This window comes from Microcaecilia unicolor, chromosome 1 (genome assembly GCF_901765095.1).
Source record: "Microcaecilia unicolor chromosome 1, aMicUni1.1, whole genome shotgun sequence".
In the NCBI taxonomy this organism is placed as follows: domain Eukaryota; kingdom Metazoa; phylum Chordata; class Amphibia; order Gymnophiona; family Siphonopidae; genus Microcaecilia; species Microcaecilia unicolor.
This window is the reverse complement of record NC_044031.1, coordinates 244,092,114-244,111,168: the sequence shown is the minus strand read 5'-3', so window position 1 is coordinate 244,111,168 and position 19,055 is coordinate 244,092,114. Positions and strand designations below refer to the sequence as shown.

At 42.9% G+C, this 19,055-nt stretch overlaps 1 protein-coding gene across 1 annotated transcript in view; it reads left to right on the top strand.

Moving 5' to 3' along the window:
- Nucleotides 1-19,055, top strand: part of LOC115471567 (E3 ubiquitin-protein ligase MARCH6-like) — a 284,950-nt gene that overhangs the window by 232,418 nt on the left and 33,477 nt on the right. The window contains exons 22-23 of the mRNA XM_030205205.1: nt 11,131-11,265; nt 16,663-16,752. Of these exons, the coding sequence (XP_030061065.1) occupies nt 11,131-11,265; nt 16,663-16,752 (225 nt within the window). The remainder of the gene's footprint in view (nt 1-11,130; nt 11,266-16,662; nt 16,753-19,055) is intronic.

Below are 19,055 nucleotides of genomic sequence, written 5' to 3'. Positions count from 1 at the left end.
AAAAAGATAAACATTTATTTATGGCATTTCTATCCCACATTAGCCCAAGTGGAACTTAGGTTCAATGTGGCTTACAATACAAACATAAAAAAAAGAAATGAATAGAGTTACATAATAATCTTCAATTTTTTTTACAATAAATGTTATGAGCTCCATTGTGTATATATCCCATAACAATTGGAACTAAAAGCTTCTGGAGAGAGCTGAAGATAATCTCTAGTGCTAGTCTTCATTACAGCTGGTGGCAACCAAAATCCAAGTGACTAATATAATACCACCTCTCATTGTGGGCAATCCTCCAACAAAAGGCAGACCAGAACTGCAGTAGGGTGTAAAGAAATTGGTGTGTAACGTTGCTTGGTGTAATATGCATTAAAGGATAGGCGGGAAGGGGAGAAAAGGGAATGGTTAATAAGGGCAAGAAGAATGTGATAACGTGAAATATTGTCAAAACAAATGAGTACTATGATTATCATGCTGTAATGGGGATGGTATGGTAACAATAATGCACATGCTTATATTTGGACAAATAAAACACGAGCTGAAAAAACATTTCACCATATGTTGATATATAAGGACATGTATATAACCCAAAAGATATGAAGGTAAGAAGTCCATGGAGTCTCTAGCATCTAGAGATGAATCCCTACCAGAGGAGCATGTACCAATGTACATAAAGATTGGTCCTTCTCTAGTCTCTAGAACTTCCTTTTGGTTAATTCCTATACTCTGTAGTCCTTGAGCATGGTGACTTTTTTTTTCCCCCTCCCTGGTGAGAGAACTCACCACAGGGAACTCACTCTTGGAGATCTGAGAGCCTGCAAGACCTTCTCTTTTTATCAAACCATTCAGGCTCTGATTTAAATGCAGTGAGCTTCTCCGCAAACAAGCCTGCACTCTATTTTGGTACCCGAGTAAGTGGGGAGCAGCTGAACTAACTGAGGAGGAGGATTAAATTCCAACGGTTTTCATAGATACCACCATTCCAGGTAAAAGGGATCTTTGTCCTAGTAGATAGTATTCCTAGCTGGAATCCTTCTGGAAGCAGACTTTTTATCTCACCTCTAATTCTTATGTGATAGAGTGCAGTGTCTGTGCTAACACTTGTGGGTGCTGAATCCAGCAGGCTCCAGGAACAGTACTCTTGGATAATTTGAGTAATCGGCAGATTCTGAGCATCAAGGGAATGCCACCCTCAGCCCCTTGCTCAGTGTCAGCCCAGGGCTTAACCTGGGCCTGCTATTCCACCACAAAACACAATTGGGCCACTTGATAGTATTTCCTAATATTTGGCACAGCTAAACCCTCTTCTACGTTGCTAAGAAACAAAATTGCCCTTACCAACCTTGGTCGGCGATGAAACCAAATGAATCGCTGTAGCTGACAATACCCTGTCCTCCAAGCATTTAGGCAAGGAGTGGAAAAGGTACAACAGTTTGGGAAGTAGTATAATTTTAACAGTTTCAGTATGCCCAACCCAGGAGAGAGAATATTTATCCTACTGCTCTAAATCCCTCTTAACATGCCATATCAGCTGTCTATAATTTAAATAATAAAAGAGTAATACATGGGCCCCCTATATAGATGCCTAAATAGCAAAGAGAAGATTTCACCCATTGATACGGAAGCAGAGTCTGAACCTCGGCCAGCTGTTCAGGAGATAAATTGATGTTAAGCACTTCAGATTTATGCATGTTTACTTGAAAACCAGACACATCTCCTTAACTCTGCAAGTCCTGCATAACTGCTGCTAAGGACTTAAGATTAGTCAAAGTAAACAAGAGGTCATTAGCAGACAAACTCAATTTATGACCCACATCATGAATAATTCCCGTGATAGAAACTCTTTCCTGTACCCTTTGAGCCAAAGGTTCAATTGCCAATTGAATGAGTAGGAGAGAGAGCAGGCAACCCTGTCTTTCCTCTCCCCAATTCAAAAGTCTTATTGATCTTAATACAGGCCAGCGGGACAGTGTACAGCACACAAATCCACTCCCCAATCCTACCCGTTCCAAGATCTTAAACATAGAGACCCAGTCAAAGGCTGCCTCTGCATCTGTAGAGCGCAAGACCATGCTTCGGTTAAGCCGCTTTGCATTGGCATTCAAATTCAGAACCCTTTGCAGGTTGTCTCCAGTGTGCCAACACTGGACAAATCCAGAGTAATCCGGATGGACCAGCTTCTGGAGCCAGTTCCTTAACCTGTTGGCTAACACTCTGGCAAAAATTTTTGTTTCAATACCCAGGAGAGATTGGGCAATAGGAATCACAGAAAGTGGCATCCTTTTCCCTTTTTATGGAGTACCATAACCCCCACCAGATGCATAAAATATTGAAGCGTACTACCCTCGCTTAATGAATTAAACAGACCCACCATAGGCTGGATGAGCAAATCCTAAAACATTTTATAGAACTTGATTAAAAATCTATCCAATTCTGGGTTCTTCCCTGGCCTCATAGTTCAAAGGGGCCTGTCTAACTTCCACACCTGAAATGGGCATGTCCAAATGGTCTACATCCTGGGGATCCACCTTTTACAAGTTAAAAAAAGAAGTCAAATATCTAGTAGCAACCTCCCCCACCTCCTCCTTGAGGGTATATCAAGTTTTATAAAACTCCACAAAGCATTCACATATTAACCCAGACAACACTCTCATCTGCTCTCTTGACTCGCAAAATATTGTTTTGAGTTCTACTGATTTTTAGTCTATGAGCCAGTAAACTACTGATCTTGTTAAATTCAAAAGTTTTTTGTTTTAGTAACTGAAGATGATACTTCAGATCCTCCATGTCCCTATCCTTAACTTAAGCCACCTTTAGCCTAACCCTCAAGTTCTTCCTCTCTGGCTAATGCTTATGCACAGTCTCTAAATGTTGAACCATGGCAGTCTATTTAAGTCCTCCACCCTCCTCTTTAACAAAAGTGGCAGTAGAAATCAAGTGACCCCCACATGGTTGCCTTTAAGCCCTCCCACAACCCCTCTGTGATGCATCTGCCCTATCATTAAAAGCAAGGTAGTCCTCCAAATGTCGATGAACACATGCCAAAATAGCGGGATTATCTAACAAACTATCATTCATCCTCCAGTAGAGCAAGCTCTGATCCTTAAAGCTATCCTGCAACCACACCCATACTAAAGTGTGATCTGACCAGTAGGCTGGCTCAATTATAGACCCCTAAAGCGTGAACAACAAGCTTTTATCAATAAAGAAAAATCATTACAGGAGTATGATCAATGGACATGTGAGTAAAATATAAAATCCTTGTCCACTGGTGGCATCCACAGCCACCCATCTACCAAATTGAGTTGTCAAAAACTTCAATTCTCTCTCACTCAACAACTGTCACCTAATCCCTTCCATCCCTCACCAAAATTCCTGTGGGACCATTCAGCCACCTCCACAGCATAACAAGGAAGTAACCCCGTAAGCAGCCCAATTTTAGCTGTAGTAAAGCTTATAACCCATTTAATACCCTCTCCACACAGGAGTTTGTTTTGTTTTAATTGTATTTATCCTTTTATCAAAACAATCAAGTATATATTATTCATAAACCTGAAAAGATTAGAAATTTATTTATACAAAAGTCAAAACATAATACCCACAATACTATTTTATTTATTTTTATTTTTGTTACATTTGTACCCCGCGCTTTCACACTCATGGCAGGCTCAATGCGGTTTACATGGGGCAATGGATATTTGGTCCACAGGTTTTAGGGGCAAAAATAATAAAGAAAAAACTAAATTTATGTTTCAACAATTTTTTATTTTTAGTATACAATTCCATCTCAGTCAATATAAATTGTATAACAGCGAAGTCTAGTACACATTACTAAACCTGAAACGTCCATCATCAATGTTTTCCAAACTTTTCTCCCCTATCCCTTCCTCCTTGTCTTCTTCTATATTTATAATGTGTACATGTATAGTTACTGTGCAGTTGCATAACTATTACAATAAACTTTTATATGAAACTCCAATAACTCGTGTTTTACTCAGTGTATTATCTCAACAGTATTTACTGGCGGGTCCTCTTGATGTGCTCCTTCTCCTATCTAATAATACACATGTCCCTCTATTATGCATTGAACATTACCCTTCCCATTCCTATACCCCCCTCCCCCCCCAGGAAAAACTAAATTTAAAGAAAATGACTACATATCAAAGAAGCAGAAGCAAACTACAATAGTCCACAACCGGATGCATCATTCCCCACGGTTTACCTCAGGGCTAACCACAACTCCAATTTCTTCTCTGTCCACAATAAATTAGCTGTTTTGGCTCAAAAAAACAGGAAATTTTTGTTTTGATAAGAAGTACAACATTTCACAGGAGATTTCAAAATAAAGTTGTTTGTTTGACAATTGTAGCCCAATTTTCCATGAGGGTTGAGTCCTTTTTTGGCCTTATCCAGTATCTCTGTGATGCTGTTGTTGAAAGGTATGTGGATGGTGACATTGCATATATGAATGGGTTTAAACCAGTTTTTTTTCCAGTTCCTTCCAAGTGGAGCTATCAGGACATTCCTTAGCATCCCTCCGGACTGGCCCAAGATTGGACTGATGGGTTGTGCACGCCTTCCAGCAGGTTGGAAGGCCGGTCCGGAGGGATTAAAGAAAAGCAAATTAGCAGGTAAGGTCTAATTTCTCCTTGAATAATATTAGTGATATCAGGAGAAACCTGGTGGACCCCACATTTAGGGATCCAGGAGGCTGAAAATTCATTGCACATCTTAACAAGGTAGGATCTAGTTCTTAGAAAACCGTTGAACCAGGCTACTACTGCTCCAGTTATTCCTATGTTGTCGAGCAGGATCATTAGTATTGTGTAATCTACTAGATCAAAGGTGCTTGACATATTGAATTGTAGTAGTAGTATTGACTGGCCTTGGCTTATTATTCTTCTGAATTTTGTGATCAGGATGGTTATGACTGTTTCAGTGCTATAGCACACTAGCTCAATCCTTAGGGTTTACCTTATACGTCTACGTGGACGACATTCAAATTCTTGCAACTGTAGATCACCCAACTCCTACCAGTATTAAAAATCTCAGTGACGACCTTTGCAAAATAACAAATTGGATACAAGAAAACTGCCTTATTATAATTCCTGAAAAATCTAAAGTTCTCTTATTTCACCAACCATTCTTCCAGTACTCTCCAAATGCCTATTACTCTTTAATCACCCAGTCCCTCAGCATTCGGTCACCCCCGCTGTGAGGGGGCTAAGCATTGCAGGGAGAAACCAGGTGGCATCTCAGGCTCTGTATGGCTCGGAGTAGCATCTGAAGGGACTCTTCAACCGCTAGTTCCTCTCAGATTTGGATTCTGAGCAGTCCCGTGTGATCTATCTTTTTAGATGGGAGGAGCTCTCGCATCTAATTGGTACTGTTTCAGAGTCCATTTGGCTCTCCAGAACTGCCGCCTGCTGACTCCTCTGAAGAAAACCCTCTTTTGAAGGGACTGATGTGGCCCCTGAAGCATTTCCCACTTACAAGGCACTCTCGTGCATTATGTTGGCATAGTGGAAGTCCCCAGATTGGGCTCTCAGGGGGACCATGGGCCTGGATCGCCTGTATCTATTTGCCCCTGAGGAGATGGAAGGGTACTGGAAGTGCCCCAAAGGCGATGCGCACTAGTCATAGCAGTCGCTAAAAAGACCTCTGTACTGGTGCTAGAGGTTTGTTCCTCAGGGAGCTCCATGAGAATGGAGTGGAGCAGCAACTTAGGCTAAGGTTTGCCTTTAGAGCATCTAGCTTGCAGGCCGCCTTCCATTGGGGACACCTGGCCCTGTGGGAGATACCTGGTTTAGGGCTATGCTGCATTGGTTGCAGCAGTTGCCAGAGTTCCCAAAGGTGACTCATCTGGAGTTGGGTGTGGCCTTCCTGACTGGCATCCTTTACAATCTGGTGCGTCTTTCTTCCTGGTCGCTAGCCTCCTCTGTATTAGGTCACACTTTGGTTATGCAATTGGACCTTGGACGTAGCTTCCATGTAGCTGCGCAGTCAACTGCCCTTTTGGGCCATCCCCCTGCTCACCTAGGGTTGCTTTCTGCCCTTAATACTCAGTTATATGCCCTTAACAAGACAATAAAGCTAAACTAGGCACACCCAATTAGTTTTGCTGCCTGGGAGCTATAGGGTAGGCCGGGGGGAAACACCCAAACACCTGGAGAGGTAAGTGAAGGATATAAGCAAGGCTTGGCCTCTCAAGCTTCTTGAACTTTGGCAGAAAGGTTTTCAGTGGTCCCTAGCAACTAGAAGTTCCTCCAGGAAGTGGACCAGTTTCAGGTGGGTCAGCACTTGACCCAGGCTTTATGTTGGGTTCCTTTCATGGTCTGAAAAGGTGTTAGAGATTCGGGTACCTCTGGTGGTGTGCCAGGCCCCTCAGTGGTCCCAGTAAGAGGCAAGTTGTCTTTCTTTCACCATGAGTGGGCCCACATCACCTTGGACCACTGTTCTGGAAATGATCAAAAAGGGTTATGCCCTGGAGATGGTCTGCAGCATCCCTGATGCCTTCATGGTGTCTTCCTGTGGCTCAGAGCTAAAGCGGTGTGCTGTTGCTCTTACTCTCCAGCATTCTTGTCAGTGGAGGAGGCTGAATAGTGGAGTGCCGCAGGAATCTGTACTAGGACTGGTTCTATTTAACATATTTATAAATGTTCTGGAAATGGAATGACAAATGAGGTGATTAAATTTGTAGATGACACAAAACTATTCAAAGTTGTCAAAACACAGATTGTGAAAAATTGCAGGAAGACCTTGGGCATCTCTATGGCAGATGAAATTTAATGTGGACAAATGCAAAGTGATAACATTGGGAAGAATAATCCAAATCATAATTACTTGATGCGAGGGTCCACCTTAGGAGTCAGCATTCAAGAAAAAAAAATCTAGGTGTCATCGTACATAAAATTCTGAAATTTGCCCAGTGTGAGGCGGCAACCAAAAATGCAAATGGATGTTAGGAATTATTTTGAAAGGGATGTAAAATAAGACTGAGAATATTATGATGCCTCTATATTGCTCCATGGTGCGACCTCACCTTGAGTATTTTGTTTAGTTCTTGTCGCCGTGTATCAAAAAAGATATAGTAGAAGTAGAAAAAGGTTCAAAAGAGTGACCAAAATGATAAAGGGGATGGAACTGCTTTCACACGAGGAAAGGCTAAAGAGGTTAGAGCTTTTCAGCCTGGAAAAGATAGCTGGGGGGAGGGGGGGGGGGGATATGATTGAGGTCTATAAAATCCTGAGTGGTGTAGAACGGGTAGAAGTAAATCGATTTTTCACTCTTTCAAAAAGTGCAAAGACCAGGGGACACTCAAATGACCTTTCTGAGCTCATTTGCAACTACCTTTAAATTAGTCCCTTATTTTTGTAACTCTGTTATCTATCTATACATTCCATTTTTGCTTACACCCTGTGCTGTCTATTAAAATGTTTTATTAATCTGGGGACACTTTTGGAATACCTTAACCCACAGAGCTTGTAATAGAGTACTTAATCTTACTGTTTGAATAGTTCCTGGCGGGACACATGGACAGAATCACTTTTGTAGTGTGGTTTGTTGTTTTTTTTGGTGGGGGGGCCTGTGGGTTGCTCGGGGGAGGGTTTCTTTTTAGTTCCTTTGTTTTGGCTTTACAGTTCACCGTGTTGAAAATATTTGTACCTTGGTTGGTTGTTTTGTTTTATTTTCTATTTTAATAAAAAGGATTTAAGCATAAAATGTCTTATTGTATACTAGTAAAAAAGGTCCGTTTCTGACACAAATGAAACGGGCGCTAGCAAAGTTTTCCTCGGAGTGTGTATGTTTGGGAGAGTATGTGAGAGTGACTGTGTGAGAGACAGAGTGAAAGTGTGTGTGTGTGAGAGAGAGAGTGAGTCTGGGTGTGTGTGTCTGTGAGAGTGTGTGTGTGAGAATGAGAGTGTGTGCAAGTGCGTATGTGAGACAGTGTGAGAGAGAGAGAGTGTGTGTGAGACATAGATTCTCTGTGAGAGTGAGTGTATGAGACCAAGCGAGTGTGTGAGTGACTGTGTGACACATAGAGAGTGAATGTGATACAATGTGAGACAGAGTGTGTGAGAGTGAGAGTCAGAAAGACATTGTATGTGAGAGAGAGAGTGTGTGTGTGACAGAGATACCTCCCTTCCTGTGTCTGTCTGGTGTCAGGCCCCCCCCCCCTCTGTCTCTGGTGTCTGAGATTCCCGCCACTGCACCCAAGCAATTGGTGTGCTGGAGGAGGGGGAGGGGGATGTTTTTTTTGGGGGGGGGGGTCAGGTTGGAAGAAGAGGGGTGCGGGGGGTTCAGGAAGCGCTACCAGATGCAAGTGAGAGAGTGAGTGTGTGGGGGGGGGGGGGGGTCAGGAAGCAATGTCAGATGACAGAGTGAGTGTGTGGGGGGGAGGAGGGCAGGGGGTTCAGGAAGCGCTGGCAGATGAGAGAGAAAGTGAGTGTGTGTGTATGGGGTTTCAGAAAGCGTTGCGAGATGAGAGAGGGGTTCAGGAAGCGCTGCCAGATGAGAGAAAGTGAGTGTGTGTGTGTGTACGGGGTTTCAGGAAGCGCTGGCAGATGAGAGTGAGTGTGTGTGGGGGGGGAGGGGGGTTCAGGAAGCGCTGGTAGATGAGAGATTGTGTGTGTGTGTTGGAGGGGTGTGTGTGGGGGTGTGTGTGTTGGGGGTTTCAGCTTGGAAGAAGAGAGGTGTGTGGGGGGGTCTGAAAGTGCTGCGAGATGAGTGAGTGAGTGTGGGGGGGCGGTTTATCAAGTGTTTGCACATGAATGTGTGTGTGGGGTGGGGGCTTCAGGAAGCGCTGCCAGATGAGCGAGTGTGTGTGTGTGGGGGGGGGGGGGTTCAGGAAGCGGTGCGATCTGAGAGACTGAGTGTGTGTGTGTGTGGTGGTGGGGGGGTTGCTACATGAGTGAGTGAGTGTGTGTGAGGGGGGCAGGGATTTCAGGAAGCGCTGCCAAATGAGAGAGAGAGTGTGTCTGTTGGGGGGGGCATTGAGGAAGTGTGGCCAAATGAGAGTGAGTGTGTGTGGGGGGGGGGGGGGGTCAGGGGTTTCAGGAAGCGCTGGCAGATGAGTGTGTGTGTTGGGGGGGCGTTGAGGAAGTGTGGCCAAATGAGAGTGAGTGAGTAAGTGTGGGGGGGGGGGGGTGAGGAAGCGCTGCCAGATGAGTGTGTGTGTTGTATGATTCAGTTTTTTTTTTTTTGGGGGGGGGGGAGAGGGAGGAGGGAGGAGGGAGGATGGAGGATGCTTTTAAGAAGGAATGAAGCGCCTCCTCCGTGCGATGCCCCCCGCCGCCATTCCACCCACGGCGATGCACCCGGCCGCCGCCGCCATCGCACCCACCGTCGCGTAGTTTTGCTGGAGGGGGACCCAAAATCCCGCCAGCAGAAGTCCTGTGTTGTGTGTGCTGAGTGAGTCTGAGTCCTCCAGCGATCTTCGGCGTTGCTAGCCTGTGCAGGGCGGGGTTCTGTGCGTCTGACGTCCTGCACGTGCAGGACGTCAGACGCACAGAAGCCCTGCCTGCACAGGCTAGCAACGCCGAAGATGACACCGTAGTCAGCAGACAGTACTTGTGCTGGTGGGGTTTCGGGTCCCCCGCTGGCAAAGCAACGTGAAGGTGGGTGGCTTAGGAGAGGGTTGTTGTGGGGGGGGGGGGGTGTTGGACCTCCTTCTTTTGACCTGCAACTTTGGGGGGGGGGCGGATCTACCAATCTGTGGGCGGGGCTTATACTTTTAGAGGTTTGGCGGGGGGGTGTTGGATGTCGGAACAGTGGTCTCCGGAGTCATGTGGACTCCGGAGCTTTGGAAGTGGTTTCCCTTTCCGCGGGTGGGTCGGCAGGGGGAGGAGTAGGGAAACACGCTCCGTGTGTTTCCCTACTGCTCCTCCCCCTGCATGGGTGCGATCCGTTTGTTTAGTTAAATTTTTTTTTCCGCCCTCGACGTCATGACGTTTGATGCGAGGGTGGGGCACGGGTCAGTGGGATGGCTTCACCACCATGAATCCACGAACCGTTCTGGGAGTCTGAGTGACTTCAGTGACGTCAGTGTCCTCAGAATGTTGAGGGTGCGTTTTATTATAGTAGATTGTGTTGACATTGTAGTATAGAATAGTATGCCATACTTTGTACTGTTTGAATTGTGTATAGCATATGTTTGAGTTGTTCTTGCTGTATACGGCCTTAATAAATTCCTTCAAAAAGACAGTAAATAAATCCTAATAAAATTACATGTAAACACTTTCAAAACAAATAGGAGCGTATCTGGATTTTAAAAGGTTTGGAGAAGTTCCTGGAGGAAAAGTCCATAGTCTGCTGTTGAAATAGACATGGGGAAGCCACTGTTTGCCCCAGGGTTGGTAACATGGAATGTTGCTACTAATTGGTTTCTGCCAGGTACTTGTGACCTGTCTTGGCCACTGTTGTAAGCTGGATACTGGGCTGCATGGACCATTCTTATGTTCTTATTGTCTCTAACTGGGGGCAGTGGAGCCCATCCCATTATCAGAACGGGGCCTTGGGCCTGTGAAATTTCAGTTTGGAATATATCCTGATACATATGGTATGGGGGAGTTGGATAATTGGGCATGAATTAGGGCCTCACATAGTTCAAAATGGGGAGCCTGGTCAAGCCTCAGCCTAATTTGAGCATGCCAAACTAAAGAGAAGATAATTAGTGGTGTTTCTATTTTCTTTTACATTTTCTTTGTGTGAAAGATTTTTAAGATATTTTTGGGGCGCTATTGTGAGTGGGTTTTTTGGGGGGAGGGGTTGGTAGGAGGTAGGGACATTTAGTTTGCTCATAGTATTTGTTGATCATAGACCGATGATGTAATAAGGTACCTATAGTGTAACATTATTAGCCCTATGGTGGTGCAGCAGCACACACTAGGGTTGCTTGAAGTGTTCTGATAGCCAGTGTGTTTAAACTGACAGTCTTCCATCTTCTCATCACTTATCCTTATTATAACATATTTTGAACTGAGCAACTGTAATTAGTGTGTGTAGATTTTTGGTGGCACTGTTTAGGATTTGTTTTATGCATGCATCATAGTTTTCTTTTGGGAGCTATGTATATTTGCTGGATTGCTTCTCAGAAATTTATATAGAAACCTTTTTGTTTTTAATTAGATAATAAAGACGCTCGTAGTAGCTCTCCTTCTGGCTGGAGTTGTGCCACTTCTGCTTGGGCTGCTGTTTGAACTGGTGATTGTTGCTCCACTGAGGGTACCGTTGGATCAGACACCTTTATTTTACCCTTGGCAGGTAAGTTAATGACTCCTGCGTATTGGGATGTTAGAACTCACCACTCAAAATGCAATATGTGATGTGATATTTTTTTCTTCAGATATGAGCATCTTTAATTGTCATACTTTTGGAGGCATGTAACAGGTTTCATATTTCAACATAGAAGTATCTTCCAGGTACTAGAGTTTTCTTTGGTTTCCAGCAAATAGTATCAACTTTTGGAACCAGCTGTCTTAGTTCTTTTTGCCCTAGGATTGGTAGCATGGAATGGTGCTACTTGTGTTTCTGCCAGGTACTTGTGTCCTGGATTGGCCACTGCTGGAAGCAGGATACTGGGCTGTGTGGACCATTGATCTGACCCAGTATGGCTGTTCTTGTGTTCTAAGTTCTTTTACACAAATACTTCCCTTTGGCACTGATAAAATAATACATTCATTTTTATTTTTGCTAATTGTGAACTGACAATTTTTCTAGTTCAAAGTTTCACATTGCTGCTTCCATTTGTTTGTTCTGTTTGCCAACCAAAATATTTTTTTAACAGTGCTTTTTTTGGGGATATGAGAATTTACGTTTCAGTATGTATGTAAAAGCTACACTCCTGGGAGAATTCTATGCAGCGCAGAATTCTGCATTTGCCTTGCTGTCAACGAAGGCAACAGAGGAACCAGAAACCCCAACCTGCTCTTCAACTAAAACCTAGGACAGAGTTTTGACTGCCTCCATTTATTCATTCATTCTTATATCCAGCATTATCCAAAACAAGCTTCAGTTCAATGTTTCTTATAGATAACAATATAACAAATTACATACATAGACTGTAGTGTTTAGTTAACAATTAATTGAGAAACATTCTTTGAACAAATGAGTTTTTAGTGCTTTCCTGAATTGAAGATTAGGTACTTATGCTTCTAATTTCTTTTGGAATTAGATTCTACCATTTAGAGCCTTGATAACTGAAACCAGTTGTATGAACAATCTTATAAATAACATTTTTACAGCTAGGTAAATGTAGAAGCAAATATTCTCTTGATGTTGGTTTTGCATTCCTAGCCGACAATACAGTTAGGTCCATCATGTAGTCTGGTGGCATAGAATTATAGCTGCCTACATAGATTGTATTGCAATAGTTCATTTTTCAAAGGGTCAGAGTTTGGATATGCAATCTGGAGGGATTCTTGTAAAATCAGCTTTAACCCTTTTTAGTTTCCACAATGTCTTAAATTTTCACAATGTCTTAAGTATCTTTGCTATGGCTTCATGTGCTTGGTTTTCAAAAGATGTTTGTCAAAAATGACTCCCAAGATTTTTAGTTGTGTATTTATTGGGTATATAGTTTGATCTATTATAAAATTTGGATAAGAGGTGTGACAGTATGGACTTGATAGAACCAGGAATTTTGTTTTTTCTCTATTATAGATTTTGAGTTTGAAAGTCATTGCCTACTGTTCCATTAAGTCTGTCCTTTCCTTATAATGTACAGTATCTCCGAGATATCATTAATAAAAGGAACATAAATCATAAAGTCTTCTGTATAGATGAAAGGGTTGAAACCCATATTTGTTAACTTCTTTTATAGAGGAGCCAGCCTGACCTTGAACAGGATTGGGGAAATAGATCCCTCTGGTACTCCACATTCTGAAATCCATAGAGTTGATATAATAGCATTCATTTTTACTTGGTATAATCTGTACTTTAGGAATCCCCTAAACCATTAATACACCGCACCACAAATTCCAGTATTATCCAGTAGTCTTATCAGTACTGTATGCTACACAACATTAAAAGCGCTAGGCATGTCAAATTGCAGTAATAGAATTTTCTGCCCCTTACTGATTATTTTCCTGAATCTTGTTGTTAATGTAGCTAGCACTGCTTCAGTACTATATTGTGACCTGAATCCAGACTCATGCAATATTGAGTAATTGGTTAGATATTCCATTAATTGTTGGGCTTCCAGTCCCTCTATAGTTTTTGAGGCGACTGGTCTATAATTTGTGACCTTGTTTCTTTTGAAATCGGTGTAAGTATAATGTTAACTTTATTTCCTGGGAAATGACCATTAGAGAATATGAAATTTATTTATTTATTGGGATTTATTAACCTTCTTTATGATGAGATTCATCCCAGGTGGTGAATCTCTTCATAAATGAAAATATAACCAGGATTCTGTCCATGCCAGATAACCTTCCAGTAGGAGGGAGGTTGACTTAAGTAAGCTGTTTGCCCTTTACAATCTGTCCCATCGAGTTCTAAAAATCCATGCACCACAGATGCAGAATTCACCCGTTAGCACCAGATTTCCCAACAAGGGTAGTTTATGGTTTATTAAATTTAAAAGTACAGTACAAGTTCAAAAATCCGGACTGCTCGGGGATCGGGTTGGTCCAGATGTTTGGATTTTTTGGATTCTCACGCCATACTTTTAAAATTCAAATTTAAGGAAAGATAAAGAGCTGAACAGGCAAATTTTTTTTTTGTTTTTTTGTTCCTGTCTACTGTATCTGTAGGGCTGCCAAGAGGGAGATTTTAGTACACACCCTCTAGACTGTTCCTCGTACAGCACAGCACCTCCAGTTTCCTTCCCCCTCTTACTTCCCACACCTGGCCCTGCCCACGACTCTGTAATTCTGAAGTCTTCAATGCTGTTGTGCTAGCGACAGCCTTACTTACAGGCTGCCTCTGGCATTCACTGGCCTTTCCCCTCTGACCTGTCCCACTCTTTCTGATGCAACTTCCTGTTGTTCGAAGGGCAGGACTGGTCAGAGTGAAAGGCATAGTGCATGCTAGAGGCAATCTATGAGTAAGGCTGCTGGTGCAGCAGCACCAAAGACTTCAGAACAGGTGAGAGTAAGACAGAACTGCAGGCAGGGCCACGTGTGGCGAGAAAGACGCCGCCGGACCAAAGGCTTCAGAACAGGTGAAAGAGAGATTGAGAGCAAGTGGGCAGGGCCAGGAATGGAGGAACAAGGAGAAGGAGAATGTGCAGTCTGGATTCTCAGGTAGTCCAGAAACTGCAATAAAGACATTAAAAAAAAAAAAAAGAGGGCTGGAGAGGAGAGAGAGGATTGTATGAGGTGGTACTGGGAATAGAGGAGGATGATTACCAATATAATAAACACAGCATGTGTGTTGTCTGAGGACAATCGCTGCCAAAATATACAAAAAATGCTAGTGTTGTGATGCTACTAAAGTCATATTTGAAGAACGTAGGAAAAATGCCAGTTAAAAACAAACCACAAATATTTGGGGAAATTGTAGAGCTGCGTCCATAGGGAGAACTACCATTGCAGCAGGCTGTGACCTGAACAGACCTAGGACGGACCCCTCTGATGTCAAAGAAAACCGTCTTTGAGATAAAAAGCAGTGGCAGTCACAGGTTTACAGAGTCGTGGGAAGAAAGAGGGGGAAGGAAACTGGAGGCGCTGTGCTGTACGGGGAACAGTCTAGAGGGTGTGTACTAAAATCTCCCTCTTGGCAGCCCTACAGATACAGTAGACGGCCAAAAAAAAATCAACAAAATTTGCCTGTTCAGCTCTTTATCCTTCCTTAAATTTGAATTTTAAAAGTATGGCGTGAGAATCTAAACATCTGGACCAACCTGATCCCCGAGCAGTCCAGATATTTGAACTTGTACTGTACTTTTAAATTTAATAAACTATAAACTACCCTTGTTGGGATATCTGGTGCTAAAGGGTGAATTCTGCATCTGTGGTGCATGGATTTTTAGACCTCGATGGACAGAGATTGTAAAGGGCAAACAGCTTACTTAACCTTCTAGTAGGAGGGTGGTTGACTTATCTGGCATGGACAGAATCTTGGTTATATTTTCATTTATGAAGAGATTCACTGCCTTGTACATTTGCCACTTTTCTCTTCATGTCCACCATCTGTCTGCTGTCCCAGGTTCAGCACCTCTTTACCTCTCCGTGCCCTCTCCCTTCCTTATTCCCCCCCCCCCCCAATTAATCTCTTTCTTCCTAACCAGCACCTCTCTTCCTCATTGCTCTCCCCAATGCAGTACCACTCTCTCTCCCTTCCTGATGCAGCACCTCTGTCCCTCCTTGCCCCCACCCCTAATACAGCACCTCTGTCCCTCCCTACCCCTCCTGATACAGCACCTCTCTCCCTCCTTGCCCTCCCATTCAGTATGTCTCCCTCGTGTTGGTACCCACTGCCCCAATGCATCACTTCTCTCCTTCATTGATCTCCATCATGCAGTTCCTCTCTCCCACCTTGCCACCCCATGCAGTACCTCTCTCCCTCCCTCCCTTGCCCCCCCCATGCAGCACCACTTTTCCGCCATGCCTCTCTTGATGCAGCACATCTGTCCCTCCTTCCCCCCCCCCATGCAGTACCTGACTGTGGTCCCTTGTTGCCCCCCACCACCACTACAATGCAGTATTTGCCTACCTCATTCCCCCACCCGAACCAGAATCTCTCTGCTTTCTCCCTCTTTGTCTCCCCCCCCACACACACATGCGCCTCCAAGCACCAGCTGGCGTAGGGTTTGCAGCAGGAAGGGTGCCCTTGTTTGGCGCACAGCCTGCTGATCATAAGGGAGGAATGCAGGAGACCCTCATTTGCACGCAATTAGCGGTCAGAGCCAGCGTGTTCATTTCATACGCTTGCCGGCTCTGATCCTGGGGCACAGGCAAACGGATGCTATTCCAGTGCTAATGGCCTCTAGCCGCCCGTGTTTGCTTCTGATCACCTGCCCATGAGGGTGATTTTCTGCTTTCAGAAATACTGGTACCTTTATCTAGGGCAATTATATCTAGAATACCCTTTAAGGGACCCATTACGCAATATGACAGCAACTTCCACATGTAAAGATGAAAAGTTTTTCAAAAGTAGAACCCACTTTTTACCCACAAAACTTGGTCTAACAATCTTCTTACCACAGTAGTAGGAACCTGATTGTAATGTTTGTTTTGGTGCATACTTTAAAGCTAATACATTAATGATCAGATCACCCCATAGGGGTTATAGTGGAATTAATATTAAAGCCAACATCAAATTCATCTAGAAAATAAATAAGTCAAGCATATGTCCAACCAAATGCCTAGTTCCTTGTACTATTTTTCAAAGATCTAAAGCAGAAAGAGCATTAGACATGATTATGTTCTAGAAATGACTGAGATGGAGGATCAACAGGAATGCTAGTCTCCCAATATACATAACCTTGTCATGTCAACAAAGAGAAATGCAGTTGTATCCATTAGAGTTGAATGATCTGTCCTAAGAAATCCAGTAGGAAAATAAATGCATAAAGCACTGTGTGAATTATCTATCAAGATCTATCTACTGGGCTATCATTTAGCGCCTTATGTTTAACAAATCCCATCTCTGATCGAGAAATTATTTATTCTTCTGTATTAGCATGAAAAGTAAACATATATGATTTTCCTATAACAGGACTGGGCTCTTGGAGTACTACATGCTAAAATAATTGCTGCTATAACTCTCATGGGACCTCAGTGGTGGTTGAAAGCAGTGATCGAACAGGTAAGAAAAGAAAACATTACCTTTCATTTGTTAACAGTGCTTCTGAGATACGCATGTCAAAAATTTCAAAATATTTTTTCTTAACTTTTGAATATTTCTATATAATTGTTCTTTGCATAGGATAGATCACTGAAACTCATACTTCAATGCATTTTGAATTCTGTATGTTAGACAACAATATGAAAATGTACAATGATGTGAAGATTTTTACAAAGCATTGTATCTAAGTTAACTAGCATGGTATTCAAACTACTACATTCACAGAAATAACCAGGGTTAGAAAACCACTTGTTGCTAGGTTGATCAGGTGCCCAAGAGTCTGTGCCAGCTGCAGGCGTCAAAGAAGGAAGAACAATGACTGTTGAGCTGGAAAGAACAGCAAAAGATCTGGGCCATGTGATCTCTATAGAATTCTGTGTCTGGGCTGAAAGAAAGGGGCTGGGACTAAGAGGCGAGTCACAGGAGGGCTTGGTTTCTGGTAGAATAGCCTGGAATGCAGTTTTGCCACTTCTTTTCAGATTCCAGAGCAGTATGGATATTCTGTTCCAGGCCCTCTCTCCCATGCAGCCTGCAGGAGGGAAGGAGTTGATCCTGGAGCAGAACAGAGAAGTCATTCTGTTCTCTAATCCGTTGGTTCTCTAATCTGTCAGGGACCACCAGCCAGTTGGGGTTTCAGGATATCCCTAATAAAAATGATTATATTAAAGAAACCACCTACATAACACTAAAACATGATTATAGTAACTTTATTAAATAGGTTATAAAATCATCCAACAAATGTTTCCCATCCAGTTGGTTGGTATCGCTCCAGGAGAGAGATCATCCAGCTAGCATAATCCACCCTGAAGTGATCCGTATCTTTAACAAACTGTGTATCAGTCTAGACTCCTGATGATGCCAGTTTAGGCAAAACACGGTGCTGTGTAGAGTCCAGACCAATGTTGGGTTTCAGTTATAAATCTGAGTGTTTGCCAACCCTTGGAACTTCAAATATCTTTTAGATGACGCATGGATTAAATAAATACTGTGGAATAAGATACACTAATGTTGGATCAATAGCAACATCATAGAGAATTTGTGGTGATGTACTCAGCAGTGGCAATAACACCAGTGTTTTGTAAATAGTTTTTTAGTTGAACTCGACCAGCTATTCATTTTCTTGGATTATTTGAGAACTTTACAACTGATTATGTGATCAGTAGAGACTTAGTCTATGTTTTGCTTCAATTTGGTTATAGGTAAGAAAAGATAGATATTACCACTTTACTAGTAAATTGTGAACTTGGTTCTTATTGATTTAATTATAATGAATATGCATTAGACAGATTTGCATATAATGGAGGTGACAGACGTGCAAATCTGACATATGCATATTCACTAGGGATATTTGTAAAATCTTGACTGGCTGGTGGTTCCCTAGAACAGCTTTGAGAACCACACAGTATCGCCAAGTAGTACTTGTACAAAAACAAGTGTTTTGCTGAAAAAGTAAGTCTAAAACAAGGGATATCAGTTTTAAAAAAAACAAAATAAGCCCAATTTTTAAAAAATGATGTGAAGTTTAATCATACACTAAAACACACTTTAAAACATTAAACATATTGATGTGTACATCAATTGCATGTTCTCAGCCCCTCTTCGGTTATTGGAAAAGTAATGGAAGCGATGCTGAAGGAAAGGATAGTGAATTTCCTAGAAGCAAATAAGTTGCAAGATCAGAGACAACATGGTTCTACCAAAGGTAACTCGTGCCAAATGAATCTCATTGAATTCTTTGACTGGGTGACCGGAGAATTGCATCATGGACGTACTATAGACATATTCTTCTTAGATTTCAGCAAAGCTTTTGACACGGTTTCCACAGAAGGCTCTTGAATAAACTTGACTGGCTGAAGATAGGACCCGACATGGTGAACTGGATTAGGAACTGGTTGACGGACAGCCGCCAGAGGGTGGTGGTTAATGGAATTCGCTCGGATGAGGGAAAGGTGAGTAGTGCAGTGCCTCAGGGATCGGTGCTGGGGCCGATTCTGTTCAATATATTTGTGAGTGACATTGCCGAAGGGTTAGAAGGTAAAGTTTGCCTTTTTGCGGGCGATACTAAGATTTGTAACAGAGTGGGCACCCGGGAGAGAGTGGAAAACATGAAAAAGGATCTGCGGAAGCTAGAAGAATGGTCTAAGGTTTGGCAATTAAAATTCAATGTGAAGAAATGCAAAGTGATGCACTTAGGGAGTAGAAATCCACGAGAGACGTATGTGTTAGGTGGGGAGAGTCTGATATGTACGGACGGGGAGAGGGAT